This window comes from Apostichopus japonicus, chromosome 16 (genome assembly GCF_037975245.1).
Source record: "Apostichopus japonicus isolate 1M-3 chromosome 16, ASM3797524v1, whole genome shotgun sequence".
Lineage (NCBI taxonomy): Eukaryota > Metazoa > Echinodermata > Holothuroidea > Aspidochirotida > Stichopodidae > Apostichopus > Apostichopus japonicus.
In genome coordinates, this window is record NC_092576.1 from 40,203,117 (window position 1) to 40,224,417 (window position 21,301).

The 21,301-nt window shown below is 41.5% G+C and overlaps 1 protein-coding gene across 5 annotated transcripts; it reads right to left on the bottom strand.

The window, feature by feature from the left end:
• Positions 1-95: 95 nt before the first annotated feature.
• Positions 96-20,183, bottom strand: LOC139982938 (uncharacterized). Of its 5 annotated transcripts, none has more exons than XR_011798440.1 (7): positions 19,213-19,933; positions 18,530-18,859; positions 16,805-16,917; positions 15,053-15,234; positions 13,824-14,293; positions 6,288-6,396; positions 96-5,893 (listed from the first exon to the last, which is right to left on the bottom strand). XR_011798440.1 is itself a non-coding variant. In XM_071996149.1 (7 exons), the coding sequence occupies exons 5-7, from the start codon at positions 13,884-13,886 to the stop codon at positions 5,787-5,789; spliced, it is 279 nt and encodes a 92-aa protein (XP_071852250.1). In that variant the 5' UTR covers positions 13,887-14,293; positions 15,053-15,234; positions 16,805-16,917; positions 18,530-18,859; positions 19,213-20,183; the 3' UTR covers positions 96-5,786. The 5 variants fall into 5 exon arrangements, 2 of the variants coding, with proteins under 2 accessions (XP_071852250.1, XP_071852249.1); XM_071996149.1 differs by having other exon boundaries at positions 19,213-20,183; XR_011798439.1 differs by lacking the exon at positions 13,824-14,293.
• Between the last annotated feature and the right edge of the window lie 1,118 nt (positions 20,184-21,301).

Consider the following 21,301-nt stretch of genomic DNA (forward strand, 5'->3'; position numbering starts at 1 on the left):
ATATATATATATATATATATATATATATATATATATATATATATATATATATATATATATATATATACATATATATATATATATATATATATATATATATATATATATATATATCGTCCACTCGTCATCCTTGCTTAACTGTCCTAAACAAAATAGAGAGATTAGATGGGGCATGATCTGTTGAGCGGGGCTTGATGATTTTGAGTGGAGTTTGTATAATCTAGAAGTCTTAAACTACTGGCAACTGTAATTCAGTTCAACATGTTTAGCGACAGAAAACTCAATAAAAATAATGATTATTACTATGCAAATTGCATACAACGTTGTTATTTTTACTGAGCTTTTAGGGCAGTAAGCTGAAAACATCGAAGTTATAATTTGGCAAACCCCTATTGAGACTTTAAGTAGGCCTCCTACTAAGTTTATATAAAGTATCCATTTTCTACACATTGCTATTCACAACTTCTTGCTATTACATTGAAATAATAAAAAATGGCCTAATGGGAAACTTATGATATGTAGTATGGAATATAGAATATCCTTAAAAACGAGAACATATGAAAATACTAACAAAATAGAGTTGACCAATGCAGTTCTGACTGATCGGTCAATAAAAACGCAATTTCAAAAGTTTGAGTAGAAGATTAATATTAACATAAGCTTAAGAATGTAATAAAGATATTTGGATGGAAAGAATGGATTAGCAGAACAAAGTGTCTTCAAATATTTCGTAAGCGTCCCCTAACTTCATCTGAAGTATCCCTTTTCTCCACTTTGCTAAATAATGCTATACAATTGAAAAGAAACTAATGGCCTAATGGGAAACTTATGACATGTAATATGGTATTAACATTTTGGGGTATAGGGGGCTCTGGATAGAGATAGCATCTTTGGTTTCTGGTTGCTGCATTCCACTGGTTCAGCGGGATGGACAGACCTCTGGTTCTCACCCATCTCCCGATCCCTCTCACGTGTGGCTCCTAGCGCCATACCCTGGAACACAGCCTCAGCAGGCGGGCTAAACTACGTGAGGGGGTGTTGTTTTCGCTACATCACAGGGCCGACGAGCTACCCTGTCGGCCAACGACCAGGGCGGTCGGTTCCAGATCTGACTCAACGACTAAGCGAACGTGACTGAGGGCGATCCACTATTTTCCGTGGACCTCGGCTGTCAATCAACAGCTTTGAGGGGAGATAGGCGCCACCATGCTGTATACAAGCCCACTGAAAAGACATGATGAAAAAGCCTAACATTACCATGCCGTATCGGTCAAGGCCCGGATGAACAGCGACTGCGCGTTCCACTGACTCACTCCAGGATGGACATGGTAAGTGGACTACTGAAGTGAAAAACGCTCTTAAACTACCAACGAGGGGTGCCACAATAGGCAAGTGGAATGTCCGTACCATGTATGCCTGCGGAAATATTCACGAGCTGACCCATGAACTACAGCGCTACCACTGGGACATAATTGGGCCCTCTGAAGTCAGATGGACAGGGATTGGAGAAACGATAACCGAAGAAGGACACAAGATTTGGTTCTCCGGAAAGGAAAAGAAACATCACTACGGGGTCGCCTTCATTGTTCGGAAGGAGAGTGCAAACAGTGTCATTAGGTGCACTCTCATCTCTAGCATGACCATATCCATCATAAAACCACACAGCATGACCATCATCCGGGTCTATGCACCAACTCTCTCCAACCTCACAAGCTCTCCAGATCTGCAACCTGGCATTCACCCAATGGAAGAGTTCACACCAGATTGACTTTGATTCAAATCCAGCATAAACAAAGCCAAGACCAGAACCTTCCCTGGCGCTGACATCGGAAGCGACCACTATCTCGTCCCCATGTCATTCAAGATGAAACTGAAGGCCAAACGCACCCTCAAGAGTCTGCGCATCCGTTTTGATCTAGAAAAGCTGAGGAACCCTGATGTTGCCCAGGTATTCCAGTCCCAAGTCGGAGGGAAGTTTGCAGCATTAAACCTGCTTGATGTGACGTAGACTCGCTTGCTAACAACATCAAGGACGTTCTACAAACCACTGCCGACTCTGTACTGGGTAAATACCGGAAGAAAATCCAAACATGGGTTACATATGAAATCCTTGAACTCTGGAATAAGAGGCGAGTGCTGAATGGGGAAAGGAATATGGGCGAGAAGGCACGAATGCAGTACCAACAGATGAACAATGCGATAAGGAAAGGAATGAAATCAGCAAAGGAAGGATGGATCTAGAAACGATGCAGTGCTATTGAGCGCGACATGAAGACAGGGAACAGCAAACATGCCTATAACACCCTCAAAGCCGTCACTAAACCTACACAACCATAGGCAGCCATCATCGAGGACAGAGACAACAAGGATGTTCTGAAGAGATGGACTAAGTACTGCAACGACCTCTACAATTACGAGCTAAATCCTGTCATCGGCATACTGCAGAACCACCAACAACCCCCCCCCCCCCCCCAACGGAGGACCAAGGCCAGACCGGAACGGATGGTAATAGCTCTGCGGGATGGGAGGACAGTCTGACTGTATTGAAAGCCAAGATTGAAGCAGCTATACACAGCCTAAAACCAGGTAAATCTCCAAGAGTGGACAAAATACCATCTGAGTTGTTGAGAGGAGTTAACCATGGCCCTAACTGCCCTCTGTCAGACGATCTGGGAGGAGAAGAAATGGCCCAATGAGTGGGATGAAATCACTGGTGATACCACTACCGAAGAAGGGAAACTTAGGCGTTGTCAAACCTACAGGACCATAAGCCTGATAAGCCACCCAGCAAGATAATGCTTCGTGTGATTCTATACCGACTAAACTCCAATGCCAAGGACTTACTATCTGAAGAAAAGGCAGGTTTCAGAGCTAGTCGGAGCACCACCGAGCAAATTTTCAACTACAGGGTACTTACTGAGAAACATCTCCAGCATCAGCGCGACCTTTGCTACAACTTCATCGATTTCAAAAAGCCCTTCGCCAGAGTCTGGCATGATGGCCTTTGGCATGTCCTCAGAGAATTCAACATCGATTAAAGACTTGTTCAAGTCATCCATTCACAGTACAGTCACTCTAGCAGTGCAGTTCTTCTGAACAACCAGCTAGGAGAGTTCTTCCAGACAACTTAGGGTGTTCGACAGGGCTATCTACTTTCTCAAGTTCTTTTCAACTTATTCCTCGAAAGAACCATGCAGGAAACTCTCCAAGACCACCATACCTCTATCCCCATTGGTGGACGGCCAATCTGCAATCTTCGGTGTGCTGCTGATATAGACATGATGGGAGGCAACATTAAAGTGGCCATGGCACGAAGATTTCAACTTCCTGTCTTTTGGGGATCCATCTAAGCATGCTCTCTTGAGTATATATCAACCATTCTGCCAGTAAAAAAAAATGATTTTTTCTTTCGAAAATTGAAATTTAATTTATCCTCTTCGGGCTTGAAAAGTTCGTTCTGCTGAAAATTTTCCTAATCTCCTGACGTCATGTGACGTTATGTTATAAACAGGATTCGGCTCTCGCTGATTTCCCAACACATATCATACTTACAGTACGACAAGTGTACAGAAATACACAAAACAATCGATAACGAGTGGGCGCGAAATCAGATCGAAATTTCCCGTGGAATGTCAGATTTAGAACCAAATGCGGCAACCGAAGTTCAAAGTGATAGTGGTTCTTCACAAGGTAGTGAAATTGAGCTATAATTAGATTCCCCTTTCTCAAATTCGAAGCAGAGAGTGAAGGCAATGATCATGCCAATATTGAACCGAACGTTGAGAGTGGACCTGAGGTGTTAAAACCGTATCAGTTCGAGCCTGTTAAACGAGCCGAAATTGAAGCTCCACAACATATGGAAGAACAAACCCGTTCGGAACTATTGCAAGGAACATACAACGTGGTAAGAATTTATTAACGAAGCATTTGAAACAAAATCCAGTCCATTGTGTGCATGTGTTGTTGGAATTCTCGGAACTCCCTGAACCGTATTGTACGTTGTGCTACGGTGATTTACAACCCATATGTACAATGTGTTGGCTATGTATTCATATACATGAACAAGGATCGCCACTTGCCTATTGGAGGTTTTCTGTTCTCCAACCTGGTCTACGGAGTTTTTGATGTGGAATACTTGATAGAAGAACTACTCGTTTACGTCGACCCGCTAAAGCCCATTTGTTTTATTTCGTAAAAAAAGGAAGGGTCGTAGTATGCTTCCGTGAAGTCTTCGCTACATACGAAGCCGTATACTGGCTAGGCCCAGTGAATAAGCGCTAGTGTTGTGCACTAACTTTATCATAATTACCGTGTTTTTTTCGTCCTTCGGCCGTCGATGAAGGCTTATTGCTATATGCGTTGTTATGATATTTGTGCAGCCCCCAACAAAACAACGGACCGGCATTTCTCTCGGATATTTTACATGTTCTAAAACAAACTTGAAATTTCTAGCAATATAGCGTAATACAGTGGTTGTTCTCTCAGTGAAAATGTGCGTATATGTGTGACGGTAAGATCGTCGCGCATCCGGTACGTGCCTGGGCTTGGCACTTGTGTTCCTAACATGACGTCATCATTGTCTTATTTTGAAGTCGCATTTTCAGATATCTATTTTCGGATGCGAATATTAAAACGTAAATTTCTAATTAGTCCTTGAGGTTTACAAGGTGATGAGGATAGTTTTGTACATAGATTTTCTCATAGATTCAGAGGAAGTTACTCTTGATTAGTTGTATTTTTTGGTTTCACGGCCTCTTTAACTAGCTCGGAGACCTCACCAACAAACGTGCTACAACAGCGGACAAATTTAGCATGGAAATCAGCACAGAGAAATCGGAAGTCCTAGTGAACAGCAGGAACAACATCAATGCTCATATCACTATAAACAACGAGGCTGTAAAGGAAGTATCCAGCTTCAAATACCTGGGAGTGACTCTGACCCAAAATGGCAGATCTGCAAAAGAAATCCGAATTCGGATTGCCTCAGCGACAGTAGCAATGACCTGGCGAGACATGGACACTTCTGGCTGAAAGCGAAAGGCGAATCCAGGCTTTCGAGACCAAATGCCTGTGAAAAATGCTCCGCATCATATTCACCGACCTTAAGACCAACGATTATGTTCAAGAAACGGTCGGAGTCCCGGTGGGCCCTCATGAACCACTCCTGTCAACATTCAACGCCGGAAAGTGGCGTGGTTTGGCCACGTCACCAGACATGACAGCCTCTCCAAGATAATACTCCAGTGTACTGTGGAGGGCTGTCGCAGAAGTGGACGCTAGAGGAGAAACTGGTCCGACAACGTGAAGGACTGGACCGGCTTGGACATGCCAGACCTGCTCGCCACAGCTGCTTACAGATCTCCATGGAGGACGATGTCAGCTTCGACCGTCATGTCGCCCCCATGTCGCCCCGAAGACTTCACAGTCATGGGACTGAGTGAGTGAGACAGACGAAAAAAACAGGGTTGACAAATGCAGTTCTGACTGACTGTTCGATAATGAAGCAGGTGTCACAAGTTGATTCGAAGATTCATATCAATATTAAACATATACGAAAAAGCAGATCAAATCAAACAACAAGGAACACATATCTGCTCCTGATCCAATGACACACTAACACTTCACAGAGAAATAAAAAAGTGCTCATTCAAACAAAAATATAAATCAGGATTTTCCTTGAGAATATTATGTTCATACGCCTCCCTAATAAATTCAAGAAATTAATAAATTGTTTTGAACAATTATGCTTTATTTGTCTAGTTGCAACAGTCATTTAGTTATTCTAATTAATAATTAACTTCATCCCATCTCTGCGCCTTTTCATCTGCTACTATCGTCTGCCAAAGGTGCACCTGTTCACGTTTTGCAATTTTCAGAAATGCTTCAGTTATATCTGTGGAAGGGTAAAGAAAGAATACAGATTAATTAACAATATAATGTAGCTTTTAAATCGTTTAAACTGTGCTTAGTATTTGCCAAACTCCTTCTAAGTGAGAAGTCTCAGAGAAGTATCTAGTAGATATAAATCAGTATGTATCATTTTTTATTACATTATAATACTCATTTACATGATGGCAGCTTTTGTGTTTTGTTTCAGGCATTTATTCAAATCATGCCAAGTATCAAATAACATAGAATATTCCATGAGAGTAAGAGAATTTTTCGAACAGTGATGAAGATAATATAGGCCTATATTGTATATGAAGGACAAAAATAAAGCAAATTCAACTATGTATGACATTTAATTAAACTTTACAGTTCTTTTTAACACATCACCCAACACTTACTGTAACACTTTCCTGCAATCCTCTTTGTTGTAAGGTCAGTTATCTTACGGACAAATTGTTTTTCCACTAAGCAATTCATCATGTGTTGTCCACTTGGTATAGGTTCACACTGCCCACAAAAAGAAGGGAAAAAAGACAACATATAAAAACTTATCCAGCCTTTTTAATCAGTACTGAAAGCATTTGATAGGAAACAGTGATTAACTGAGAGAAGAAAATTAACTCTGGAAGCAGTTTGGCCAAGTAAAACTTGTGAAGAGCCGTGCTACCAGCCGAGAGAGACACCGGTCATCTCAGTACCTGTCGAGGTCCGGCTCTTCGTCCACTTCCTCAAGAGGACGTTTGTCGGGCAATCGCAGATCGGCGAAGTGCAGGAGAAGAAATTCTTCAGATTCGGGTCAGGTTCTCCTTTCACAGGTCAATGACCTTCTGGTCAGTTTCTACAGAAGCCGGGACAAGCTGCACCCTCCACATTGCAATTCCCACCGGATCCGTGAGCGGGTGACCCGAAACCAGATTATACAAGGGTCAGAGGACACGTGTGAATACACTTCGTCCAGAGCTGACGACACTTTGTCGGTCGCAGCGAGTGTTCACCTTCTAAGTGGCGATTCGGAGGAGGACGAGGGGGACCCCTTACCAGACACGCCGGGTCCTTGTTTCCGGATACAAATTAACGCAGGTGCCCAGGGAGAGCCAATATCCAAGCTGATATCGAACAGGGCGGCCCACTAACACCTAGTGTCCTTGTCAGTGGACCTCGAATGTCGGAAACATTTGGAGGCGGTGGCGCAAACAAAACGACGGACCGCCTTCCAATGAAAACCACACCGCACCTTCCACATCGAGGATGCCGACTGGGAAAGCCAGTTTGCGTCAAGTCCGGGAGAGACTAATTTCGGTGAGCGTTCTCGACTAAAAGGACATGATCAAAGGCAAAGACACGAGAACGTTTGATTCTCCCTTTCTGACGTCGATTGGGCCTCCAGAGCAAACATGAAGTATTCGTCACCCCTGCTGCTTCTTTTCTACTGAGTAGATTTTCCAGAAGGCACACCCCTCAGGGATCTTGCGGAAGGATGCCGCGTCCGTACTAGCCTTCATTGCCCTGTCTCTAGAATTGTTCTCGACCAGTTCTCGCGGGTGTCGGTTAAGGAGACATTAACACGCATGACCTTGGTGTTGGACTCCAGAAACTGGTATTTCCAGTCCTTAGCAGATGAGTTCCGCAACCTTCCGATTGTGGGGAGCGACTTCTTCGGAAGCAATTTTCACGAGAAGAGGGGAATGGGATTAGGTCACTTAGGGAGGCCGACAAATACATGTCCCGCTTGTCCTCGTCTTAATGCTCGCGCTACACCCCGAGGCAAAACAGCCGCAACAGACAACCGAGACCCTTCTACTCACAGAGCCAGGGCTACTTGATATCGGATCAGTACGCCACCCCCGCGCAAACGGAACGCATACTTCACCGCCAACAATACCGGGGAAATCGCGGAAGGGGCTGCGGTAAATGGCCCTAGAGATGCCTACCCGACCGAAACACCCAGAGCGAAGGTGGGTTGGCGAACAAACTCAATTGTAGTTTGCTGTAAGAGATTAGTCCAGACGCAAGGGTTCTTGACGTAGACAAGCGTGGCTACGTGAGATAGTTTCTCCGCTACCCCACCCTGATTGGCATCTTGAGAGCTAAGGCAGTACCCTAAGTACTCGAAGTAAAAGCTGGCCGCTCAAGAGAGGAAATAAGTGGACTCCTCGACAAAAGCGTCATCACTCAGTCGACGGCCGCAGACGTCCACCCCTTCCATCCGGTTTATAATTTCCTAACACCAAAGATGTAACGTTGCGACCCATTTTTACCTCAAGTAGCTCAACCAGAGGTTCGTCAATCACAAGAGGTTCAGAATGGAGACTCTCGTATCTTTTCCCCCTTGCTGCATCCGGGAATGTGTGACTCGTCCATCTACTTAAACAGTGCTTACTTACATATTCCTATACATCGAAAAACCAGCGCTCCTTCCCGTTCGGCCTTTTCACGTCGCTCAGGATTTTCACCTGGGTAACACGAGACTGTCTGACCTAGCTTCTTGAGGAATGAGCAACGGTCTTCACCTACCTGGCCGACTGGCCCTTCCACGGCAATTCCCAGCGAGAGACTTTTGCCAATACGAACACCACTGTCACACTACTGAAGGAACTGGGCTGGATTGCCAACTACGAAAAGTGCACCCTTGTCCCCAAGCTGTACATCATCTACCTGGGTGCTCGCCTCGACCTAGCCGGAGGCATGGTTTATCCGACGCCTGAAAGAACGGCGAGCCTGATTGGCAAAGCCCAGCAAACAAAGCGCCTATGCGTCCACCTGACAACGCCTGCTTGGGAATATCGAGCGCTTCGCTCATCTCCTGGAAGTTTGCAGGCTCAAGAAAAGGTCACTCAAGTAACTATTCCTCTCTCAAGACGGAGCTACGCCCGCTCCTTGCGTGGTAGGCAGACATGTTCTAGTCGTATCAGACAGCCTTTCCGGAATCCAGTTCCGACGACGTCGGTCACGACGGATGCCACCCTCAGCCGATGGGGCCACTTGGAAAGCTCAAAGCCTGTAAACGGACGGAGTCGGCGTCAGAACTACTCTCTAACTTCCAGGTGGTTCTGAGAGCCCTACGTTATTTGGTGGATCGCTTAGCGGTCACATCGTCACAGTACGGTCGGACAACAACACGACTGCCGCGTAAATAAATCGTCAAGGTCACCCCGGCGCGGACATGCTTCTGGTCGCGACATGCTTGCACAACCAGTCATGATGTCTACTCCTCATTGCGTTACTGGTGGACCTACTGTTTAAATTCCAGGCAATCCAATGTTATGACTTTCAACTTGAGACTGCAATAGTGCTACTACTGTAGTGTAATATTGTGACGAAAGATAGAGGGAAACAATGAGTTCACAGAATAACAAGTTGTACAAGATAGGATTTGATTTGGTGATTCGTTATAATTTCTTCTCTGTCGATTCTCTTCTCTAATTAAATAAAATAACAATGATTTGACTCCGTCAATTACGCAATTCAAAGGGGTGATGAAATGGTGACGAACCCACGAACTTGCGAGAACATGCCGCCTTTTATACATTACTCCAACGAAATCCCGCTGCGCACAATCAGAAGGCAGCCAATAACATGCTCATCCTGCATTAACTTAACGATATAAAAATTAGTCTAGATTTCGATGATCTGCCCTGATTGGTTGGGAGTTTGGAAGTCCAAACCACATGAGAAGAACCTTCTCGGATGTTCCACAGACACAATGGAATCTATTTTTTGGAAAAGGCCCTGTAACAAGATTCAATAAGATAGTTAAAACTTCTTGTGGGAAAAATAAATCCTCGACCTAGATCAATATGTAAGGGGCCTTTCAGGTGTCTCGATGGAGTGTTTCGGTAACATCAAAGAGGCAGTATTACTATTTCATAACAGTAGTACTACTACTGAATATTGGGTAACGCTTCCGATCCCGTGGGGGCCCAGTAGACCGGGTGGCAACCTTCCTCTTGGAGGTATTGCAAGAAGGGAAGCAAATGTACTCTTATAATTGTTATTATCAACAGGAATATGTATGTTAGGCATCTTTATTTTCTTTTAATTTCAGTCTATTTTATTGTCAGCTGCCCTCAATTATTTCAATCCGAACATCTTTATCCGCTTTGAAATCTCGAGGTGTTAAAAGTGTGGTATAGCTTACATATTGATCACTCTGCATATATTGGCATTTGTTTAAATGGTGAAAAAAACAAGGAGCACTCGCAACAGCGTCTTGTTTGATAAAAAACGCTGTCCACTTTCTCCTCACTGCAGAAGTTCAATCCTATCGAGGCACACCGTAACCACCAATATAAAGGTAGCTGACTTCTATTTAGATTTATTAGTTTTCACTCAATTTGAATGTAGTTAGTCTTCAATGAAAGTTGTAGATCATGAATCCCCATATGTTAGAGGCACTTAAGTCAATGGCATCAGGATCCGGAGCTTCCGGAGAAAAGGCGTTGAAACCGAGGGAGGGACTGATCTCGGAAACGATGAAGGCCCTTTATAAGGTCTTAAATGCAGGCTTGTAACCGGCTTAGCAAATTTCTGCTATAATTTCTCTGAATCGGTCTGGGAATGGGACTGGGATGTGAAGACGAGGACCCAACTGCCGAAACATCGTGACCACATAGGAGGGCAAACAATCACTTTCACAGTTGGAAGCCGACGGTACAGAATATGTACATCTGGGTTTCCGTGGGTATCCCGCTTCAAATCCCGCAGATGAAAAATGCACTAGGGATATATCCCAAAACTTACTGGTTCGGTTATTAACAAAGCCCTGATACTTGCCTGTCTCTTTTAAATATACATTCTTATCCACCATAGTGAACTAACTGGTAACTTTCTTGCAATGCGCCACCAGTGAACCTATCCTATGTCACTAACTACCTTCTTGCGGATCTACCCATGCCTCTAGGCGCATTGCGTTCCGGGCAGGGACGATAGATGGTTTACAACGTAAAATCTAAGTTGGTCTAATAAGGTGTGAGGTGCAGGATGGTTCTCTCCTTCTCTCTACCTTTCTCTCTAATGATCAAATTCCGGGAAACAGACCTCCCCCCCCCCCTTCCGGAAAACTCAGCGATCATCCGGCCCGTCCGTGTCAGTAGAATTTAGTGCGGCGAAGCTCCCACACGTAGAGTTGAGAGCTTCGGTGAGAGACATCAACTATCATCGTTCTTGAACACCCAAACCAGTACCTTTTGCGGAATTTACTTCACTCTTAACATACCTGTTTTTTAACTAGGTGCATAATGGCACTGTAACTGTAGTGGGAGGCTCAACGGCCCGGAAATGTTCGAAAAATATATCAATACCGCACGCCCAACCGCTGCCTCTGATGCAAAAACGTTGGTTAGATAGGTTGCAACGAAAGTCAACGGTGTCTTCAAGGAGGCCAAATTGAGGATATCTTCTATATAATGAAAAATTAGGAGCCTGGACAAGGCCTTATTTCCCTTTTCTGCACTAGATACCACATGAGTGCCCACTCTGGACACCTTAATTTGTTCTCTCTAACTTAGGAGAAATAAGAGATTTTTTGAATAAAAATAGTTCATCAGACGAATTTGATTGACACTACTGTGAACTGTGGGTGTCAAAAAGACGCTACAGAAACAAGAGTTTTAAAAATGAGAGCCTCCAAGGGTGTGACTCTGCCATTTGTTTGGAAGTTTTTTTTTTTTTAAAGATCCTGTAATATGTCGCTGATGTTCCATGAATGTGGTAAAAACGACTGGATTGGTCTCCGATTTGCCATTCCCCTAAGTAGCGCAATCAGCGAAATCCTGGTAACTTGCGGTGATGACAGATCTGTCGTTTCTGATGGTGGACCTTTCTTCCTTTTTCCGACATTGACTTGAATAAGTCAGCTATTTAGGATAGGGAGGTTTATCTTGGATTAATCTAAATTTTTCAGTCTTGAATGATACGTTCGAGACGTCTCAGGTACTCAGGTGGATACAGCCATATTGAAAGCCACTTACAAAAAGTGTTCCCTCTGAGAGCATACTCGACAATCTACAAGTTGGGGGTCGCTAATCATGTTAACAATGGGGTATTAGATCTGATGAGTCCTAAAGGTTCGGCGGGACATCGAGGAGCATATTCACCAGAAGTAGAAACCAGGGCATCCTAGACCACCATGAGGCAATCGGGATCCTCCTGGTTCTCGTCGTCATATTTAAGGACTTTCTGTATAAGTAGGAAATAGGGAAGACATAACGGTTCTTCCCTCCCAGCTGATCGAATCGCGTCTATTTCACAGACAAGAGAGCGATCAACGTTCGTTCTCTAAACGTTGGTAGCGTCGTATTACTCGGTGGGCGAATGTATCAAGTTTCGGTAGCTCGAACCTTCTTAACATATCCTGACATGTTGCTCTGCAACGGGTCATCGAGTTCGTCCTCCGCTTCGTTGACGTATGCCACACATTTCGTGTTGCCTGTGAATACTTTTACATCGTAACTCATGTTAATTCGATCAGATAAAGCTCGTTAATCACGTACGTTCCTTAGGCTTATCACTGTTCTAAATTCTCCTCCTTACTATCGGGAGATCCGTGATAGGATGGGCACCTCTAATATTGGTGCGTCTAGAGTGTGCCATTAGCAGTGGCATCCTTCCAATTCTCAATATAACCGAAGGGTCCAAGAGTTACAAGATCTGCGCTGCTTTCCTCTTTGAGGAAAGATCCTTCGGAAGCTATCATGTTGAAGAGAACTTCATTCTGGCCATTGAAGCTTAGTCCACGAGGAGCTCTTCCGTTTTCGTTCTCTGGGGTCAATGAAGGTACCCAAGGACTTTCCATGTTCGGCCTGGAGTTGTTCCTTCACCTCTGTCGACACCATGTGGACTTGAACATTTGCTCATGCACACATAAGACCTTGTTTTAACTGAGAAACCGTCAACTTCCATTCTTTTGAAAGAAATCCACCTGGTCAAACATACCGTGTTTACCGGTATGCCGTGTTTACCGGTATGAAGACGCTGACTGTTCCTCAGATTCTTGTGTAACCCTCAATATGACCCTGGACGTCTTGGGCCCCGCAGTGATATGTAATTCAGTTCACCCCAATCGCTTCAAGAATATTTTGATCGATATTGCCATAAGTTTTATAGGGAAATTGGGACCCTTCTTGAACATTTTCCTGTCAGTCGACAAACTCCGACCGGGTTTCGGAAGCTCGGATTACTACTATCTTGAAATCGGGGAGGGGTTGCTACTTGGGCTGGGGCCTGTATGTTGTACCGCCTTGAAGAAAGCTCGCAGTCCGATCAGGAGCTGGTATGTGCGGGTAGCTTAAGGCCGAAGCCGGTCTGGGTGTAACCACTTCATGGATTGGAGCCGATAACGCTGGTAGTGCGGGCATTGGTGTCAAAGCCGGTGAAACTGGTGTCAGCTGCTCCACTGATGTTTAGAAAAACCGCAGACAACTGCGATAAAGAAGCAGCCAGGTGCTATTTGCGTTGGAAGCAAGAGGCCACGTTGGCATCGGGGTTCCAATTGGGGTAAGTTTGGGAGCCGACGTGAACGTCGTAGACACAACAAAGCTGACTTATGTGGGTATTAACTAACGATAGTACTTATCTGTCTCATTTCTCTAAGCCCCAATGGCTCATTTCGCGCAACTGGTACAGGATCACCAAACTTACACGGAAGGGCGATCATAAAAGGAAACGTACATGTATAAAAAGCGTAACCATTTCAGGATATTAGGCAGCATTTTTTTAGGTTCACTAGAATACGAGACTTGCTTTTGAATCCAAAATAGCTCTTCAAGAAAGTAAACCGGGCGTCAAAACGTGGTTTGAAAAAAATGCAATACAAAACACGCTTTAAACACTTTAGGATGTAGATTGGGGAAAAGGAAGCTAGTGACCTTAGATGGGGTCATCGAGACGTAGGTATAAGAGACAGCTAGGTGACGACTGAAGTAAATTGTTCCTACCTGGACTCCGTTTCTACCCGGCATCGAGTTCTCAAATGAACGTTCTTGCATTGGGGAGCTCATCCATCTACTCCTAGATCTCGGCCTGGGAGCCGATTAAATATCGTTGAGAGCCGATGTCTGGCACTCTCTGTCTCTCATTTGTTGAGGTTGCGTTCGGACTCGAGAGGTTCCACTCCAGAAAGTCTTTCTCTTTGCTTTTGGGGCCTTTTTTGTTCTTGTTTGAAGCCTCTCCTTTCGACTTCGGGTTCGAGGACGAGGTTTGTGGAGCAATGTCCCTATACTTGGATCCGGATCCGAGCCTTTTTTTCCCCAGTTGGTTCTTTCTCGGAGAACTTAAAGAGTCATGAGTACCCGCGGGTGCCTGTAACTGTTCTATTTGATCCATATCCATTCACTCCTTAGTGCTATCTACGAGTTGATGCCCTTCCAATTCTCCGGAGAGATATTTGTTTTCGCACAGATGGTTCCTTGAACAAGAAAAGTAATTTGGTAAAACTCATGGTCGTCCCAGAGACGAGCCGGTCTGAATATTGATCAGGTGTCACGTTTTAAGTAGTTTTTCTTGTTTTGAAGACTTCGTCTATTGATTTGGTAGGAATAATTAAGGAAAAGAACGACATACAACCCAATAACAAAGCAATAACGATATAAGGGAATGATACAGGATGCAACATTAGCACAACTAGAACACAACTCCGAAAGGCACAGATCAACGAATGTTCCGAAGAATAGGTCCCAGCATAAAATACCTACGGCACTAGGAATTAAGGCCTTACTAACAACAACCCAAACTGCTCATACGGAGTTTTGAAAAACCCGTTTCTAGAGCGGGATGCTTAAATATGCAGAGAAAAGACTTGTTCGGAGGCATTTTCCACACTTAAGGAACACCTGGTACATACACACCATACTATACACGTAAACTGCCATCCTGAAAGAGAAAATACATGCAATCAAACATGATAAAGTGAAGGATAATAAAGCAGATGATTCATTGTAGATGAACAAGATAAAGATATTTCTGTCTGACTTAAAAAAAAAATAATGTTGAAAAGTCCACGCGTGATATAGATATATCAGCAGGACATATTCAGAAGGAGGTTACTAATTTTATAAAGGGTCACTGGATGGGCAGTACACACATTTTACAATTTAATAGGCTAGAGTCAATGGGGGTGCGCAGGTTATGAAGACCTACAATAACCTAACAATAATTAGGATAATACCTGGTAACATTCTTAAACTGCGTTTCAATGACCCTTCCAAGGTCAGTGTTCTCCTACTTCCAGATCTATCCATTCTACCTAGCTCTGGGCGCTCTGTGTACGGATGGAGGAGGGGTGTGTACGAGAGACAATCGAGTCGGCCCATCAAGAGTGCAAGAGGTAGAGAGATCCGTGAGTGAGAACTAGCGAGAACAAATGGAGGTGAAAAGCATAATGACATACGTATGACGAATTAACAAAGCACAAAATCGATTGTATCACTCATCGATTTACTACGGAATGAAGACATAATGATGACTTCTTGTAATAAAAGAAGCAGAGAACAGGTACTAAGACAAGGTTAAATATGTAATTAACATGAAAGCTCCACCTCTCTCTACACCTCTCTTTATCTCTCGCTCTCCATCGGACTTCGGCAAAGACTGTCAACTGGAAAAGTCAGCTGTTAGTCGTCACATTTGCGTCGATAAGAGTTAGTGCCGTGTAGGTCCCGCGTGTAGACGTGAGCGGTGGGTGAGGGACAGGTAGCGTCGTCGTTCGTAAATACTTAAATCCAGTAAGTTTGAGGGATTATCTTCACTCCTCACTTAATTGTCTCCTTTAACCTACCCACATAGTGACAATGTAACTGTTGTGGGAGGCCCAACGAGCCCGCACAGACGCCAGGTCTGATGAGAGAACGACGGTCAAGTTATGGGAAGAATGTTGATGGATTATTTTTCCAGGAGGCGCAACGAGGATCTCTTTGTTATTGATTCCTGTGAGAGTGCCTAAGAAAGTAAATTGCCCATAACTATGTGGGCCCTAACCCCCTCCCCAGGATAGGCGTGAGGATGGAAGATAATTTCGAGCTTCCTAGAAGCATTGTCCGTGAGTGCTCCGTGTGGACTGAGGGCGTATTACCCAAGTGTTATGATTGTAAAGAGTGCATCCCTGGTGCTTTGAATCTGACAATCTACAAAGACTAACCACTCTTTATAGGCAAGCGAAGCCGTAAATAAGATATGCATATTTATACGCATTCACACACCAGTTCAATCACTGTGGTCTGTGACACAACACTCGGTGGTTCGATTCCTATCTTCGCCGGATGAGTCCCAAAGGACGAAACCGGTCGTGAAGTGGATTTTGTTTATAGTGTGCTATTCTTTATTTATTTACTATATATCTGTCATACCACTTGCTACACATTCATTATATATATATATATATATATATATATATATATATATATATATATATATATATATATATATATATATATATATATATATATATATACATATATGTATATATATATATACATATATATATATATATATATATATATATATATATATATATATATATATATATGTATATATATATATATATATATATATATATGTGTGAATGTAGACTTTGTATTTATCTATCGCCGTACAAAATTCAGAAAAGTAGTATGCGTTGAACACAATAGGCAATGCACTTCCTGTATTTCAAGTCAAAAGTGTAAGTGAAGAAATAGAGACAACAGGATAATAACCTGGTTTTAATTGTTACATCGTTTAGTCTTACAGTTGTAAGCTTGGGAAATAAAAGCGGCTTCGGGCATTAGTCACATAGAGGGCTTGGGAAATGCTATATGAACGTGATCTCTCTATTCTCGCACAGTAATGGTTGGTTTACTTGCAATCCGCGAGCTACTGACAATAAGGGTTATACATGGTGAACTGCAAATACAAGTAAATAAACATCAACTAATATACGTACTATTTGAGATATGTATTGTCCGTAAAAATGCAAAGCAAGCCGGCGTAAGTTTCATCATAACGGCATATAGGCCTTGTCACAAAGCAGGGCTAGGTCCACTGATTCCAGGAATACTACGAGTAAGAGAAAAACAGTTGAGAATATGAGACAATGAGCATAGTTGACATAAACCTAAATACACGAGATCTTTTACCAGTCGTATCAATGGTATATTTATACTCACTAAATGTATAAAGCCATTTGTATTAAGAACTTAATAATGGAAAACTGATAACGATCTTCTGAAAGTCATTTACTTGTTCAGTCATTGCTCAATCAAACTAGCACACAACACACGCGCATTGAAATATCCGTGCTGACCGAGAGATGAATAACATAACAAAGCAGTGTATGATATCACCATATATGTCAACTATATACCTACCACATAGGTCAATGACCAATGCATATTGATTAACCGGCGTCCATGACGATAGCTTTGAATTGTAACATAATCTATTAGTAGACATAATAACTTATTTTCGAAGAGGGATACCATTTAACATAGTGACCATTTTCTCGTGTAAGTTGTTGTGGAATACGCTGTATTTGTACTCCGTCAAAATAAAACACCTGCAATATTTTTACAATGATGCTTAATAGGAAAACATAACATTTCTATCCTATACACCCATTGAGCTGTTCAAATATGGCAATGTTTTCTCAAATGAACTCCTATGCTTACCGTAATCGGTATTTCACTTAGAAAAGATCGAACCGCTGAAAAAAAAACTTTTTGTTGGAAAAACAACTTAAAACCATCAACAACTTCTATGACTGCAGACTAATGCAAAGTACTATGTTAAAATATCACCACATGAGTTACAAGCGATACCCGTTCTCATTCCCATGCATATCAAACAATCTAGAAAGTTCATGTTGAACACAATGTGTCTTCACATTAAAATGTATGTCCGATGATAAAAAGAAACAAAAACACTTTATTTGGATGGACTAAATATCATCCGTGTTGTCATTAAGTCGATTTTCCATGCGGATAGAATATTTGGATTCGGTGGGGAATTGGAACACGTTGATGAATCGACTGTAAACAGGAATAGTAAAAAACAGTGTACTTAAAATTAAACGTAACGCCATTATGCACTTATTGTAGCCAAGACAAACAATAATTGCGCCTTTTAATGTAACGCGGAACGATTAACGTATAATTAACTGGAAAATAATGCATGTAAGCCTCCAAAATTTAGAAGTGTTATTTTTATCATTTATTTACCAAATCTCTTTTGGAATTTCACACTGTAATTCCTACATCTAAACTCATTAAGTTCTGATAATTGAAATATGTGTTTAGTCAAAGTACGATTTTTAGCATTCATGAGCATCCAAACGTCGTTGTGCAACATTTATCATAATTAAGTACATACGAAAACGATAAAATCCACCATCGTAGATTCAAGAAAAGTAAATTTGCTCTTAGTTCATTGTTTACGAAATGTCTGAAATATCATATAGCACGAACTCTCGAGTTAGACTTCCTTATTTGCAATTTGGATGAAAAACCCATTATTTTAATTCCCTACTTTTCTCTCCCTATAAACAAGCCACTGAGTTTCTAATAATATGGCTTATGGCTAGAAAGTGGCATTTCATTTGCTAAGTATTTCATCAAAAAAGTACATTTAAATTCCTTCCGTATGAAATATGGTTACCTTAATATCTTCTTACCATAAATTGAGTAGCTCACATCCAACCGTTGTCCTGGGTAGTAGCTTAAACCGCTACTATGACACGAAAGAGTTCCTGTTTCTTCGGCTGTTCGTAGTGCAAACTGTATCGTTGTGTCAAAAGTGGTGCCGTCCAAAAATGTATTGGTTGAAGTGTTGATATCTGTTCGTGATATTTCTTCATTGTCCACCGTAATAAATAGATTAACTGAAGGTCTGCTACCAATAGCGTAACATGACACAGGTATGGTTTTATTGTAAGGTATGTAAATCGTATCTCCATTATCATGGTATGAATGCCCGTCTACAATCATAGATAAAGTCGGTGGAACTGATGGTAACAAGAAACGATTTTCAAAGAAAGACATTGTTTAAAAGGAAACAGAAGAAGACCTTTTCAATGTTAGTTATTGTATGAGACAAAGGAATTCTGGAGGCTATAAAATAATGCTTACCCATTTGGCGATATTGCACACCAGGTTGAGCGGAAAATTAATTAACCTGTTATATATAGTACATACTATTTAACGAGTACAAATCGCCCTTTAAACCAACATCCCCAACCGAACCTATCCTCCCTGGCTCAATGAGAAAAAAGAAAAAGAAAAAACCTGAACAATTAATTTATAATGATATGTATGTGATGGCTTACTGACATACGTGACAAGACAAACTACTACACACCTTCAATGTCTACGAAATACGTTGACAAAGTCTTTTGGTTCTTGATGCATTCGTACTTTCCAATATTCAGCAAAGAGATTGGCTTGATGTACACTGAATTATTTGTCAGCATGTGCAAACTGTTCGTCAAGTTCGTCTGCAATAAATTACCTGCAAAAAAGAAAAGTCGTCCTTGAAATTTCCAATTAATTGTGTCATCTTTATCGGTTTGGCAACCATTTAGAACAAGAGATCCATTCACCACTGTTTGGTATGTATAAACACTAGCAGGTATTGCAGTATAGGTCATGTAAAAGATAAGAACAAGTTGAAAAGTGACGTAGATTGTAGCTGTTTCCATATTACTTTTCTGAAAATGTTTGTGATCCAAGCGTCATTGTCTTAGCATGAGCTATAACAATCGGTATAACTCTGACAAAGCGATGTTCTTTTCATTTGTACTGTCACGTGTACACACTAAGTTACGGATGCCGTTTAAATCACTCAGTTTATACTTTTTCATTTGTTTTCATTTCGAATATGATGTGATTTGGTATCGTCTAGAAACATACTTTTGAAGCACAAACCGTTGACTTTGCTTGATTAGAGATAGAACTTAAAAGATAATTCACTAATCGGTACTTGATGTGTAGAATTTGGAATATATTGGAACCCAACTTTGCCATTAAGAAAAACAAAACTTTGCGTAATACCATATAACTTCTCTACTTTTTTTTTCAAAATAGCAAATGTGCCTCACTGGCACATTAAGTTTGCCCCTTTGATGAAGAACTGACTTCTGGATATTGAGACTTTTTTAATGTTAATATTGTGTTTTAATTCTTTAATTGTAGTCTGTACATGCTATTTTTAAAATGGCATCCCATATCTTTTGTAGCATGGTAAACGATAAACAATCTCAATAAATAGTATTGATAGCATACTAACACATCATTATATTTAAGTGATATGGCCAGTGTTTATCGATTCATAGCATAACGAGTGATGGTTGTGGAATGAGAAAGTGCCCCTCTGATGCTGTGCCCCTACCCCACTTTTTGGAAGATTCCTACCCCCTGGGTACATTCATATCATTGTAGCATGTTTACAGGTATTTTTATTTTATTTTATGCAGAATACATTATTTAACAAGGGCGTTAATCTTAAACGCGGCGATTGTTTTTCATATTAATTTTTATTTATAAAACTCAAATTTCAATATTGTGCTATAATGGTATATGAGCTAATTGTGACTATCGGTAAAACGTATTGGTATATATTTTCTGCAAGTATTCGTCTCGATCTCTTTAATGTTATTGACTCAATTCATGATAACACAAGTATCTGATCATTTCATTTAAATTTGTTTTTTCCGAACATGTCTATAACCGCTCAGATAATTTTATTATGCATTCTCATATTTGATTTATATATTCCTGTTCTATTTTTATTTTCCTCGCATAATAGATCTTTAACTAATCAATAGCTGTTAATACTTCAGAGATTCCACGTATGCACTTGTACACTTCTATAAAAAGGAGTACACTAGATAATAAAGATGGGTGTACAATGATAATTATACTGCATTATCATAAGGAATCATTCCTGCACTTCTTTGAACACTGCTTACACAGTGTGATAACAGCAGAGATAAAGTGTTCATCGAAATTTGTAATGCAATATTATAAGGATTGATTTTGCACTATATTTTTTTAATATTGGGACAATGAACACTGGAGATAAAGTTTACATTGATAACTACGAAAAACTATCACGGTTGTTGCACAGTATAGTTTGACACACAATTGATGTGAACACTAGGCATTCTCTTTGATGATTTACTAGCATCATCATATGTACTTTCTTAACATATTATGCATGCTTTTGTGTACATATTATACAGTTCAGTAAAAGCTACGCAGTTGTGCACCCCATATAGTAGTTGTACAGTTTTAATGCACTATTCGTGTGTACACTGAACCAAAACGATGTACGTTGTTAAATGCACATGCGTCATAGTCACTCCCACTGTCCCTGCGTAGACACGAACACTAACACTTGTATATAAGTTGTTTTCTTAATCAGCACGCAGATGAGCTCATGTTTTAAG

Coding starts and splice junctions, on each gene's coding strand:
- LOC139982938 (XM_071996148.1), bottom strand. CDS start 19,552: ATGGAAACAGCTACAATCTACGTCACTTTTCAACTTGTTCTTATCTTT. Junction 18,860..19,212: donor GTATTTCGTAGACATTGAAG/GTGTGTAGTAGT, acceptor TGTTACCATCAG/TTCCACCGACTTTATCTATG. Junction 16,918..18,529: donor TGTGAGCTACTCAATTTATG/GTAAGAAGATAT, acceptor TCTTACTCGTAG/TATTCCTGGAATCAGTGGAC.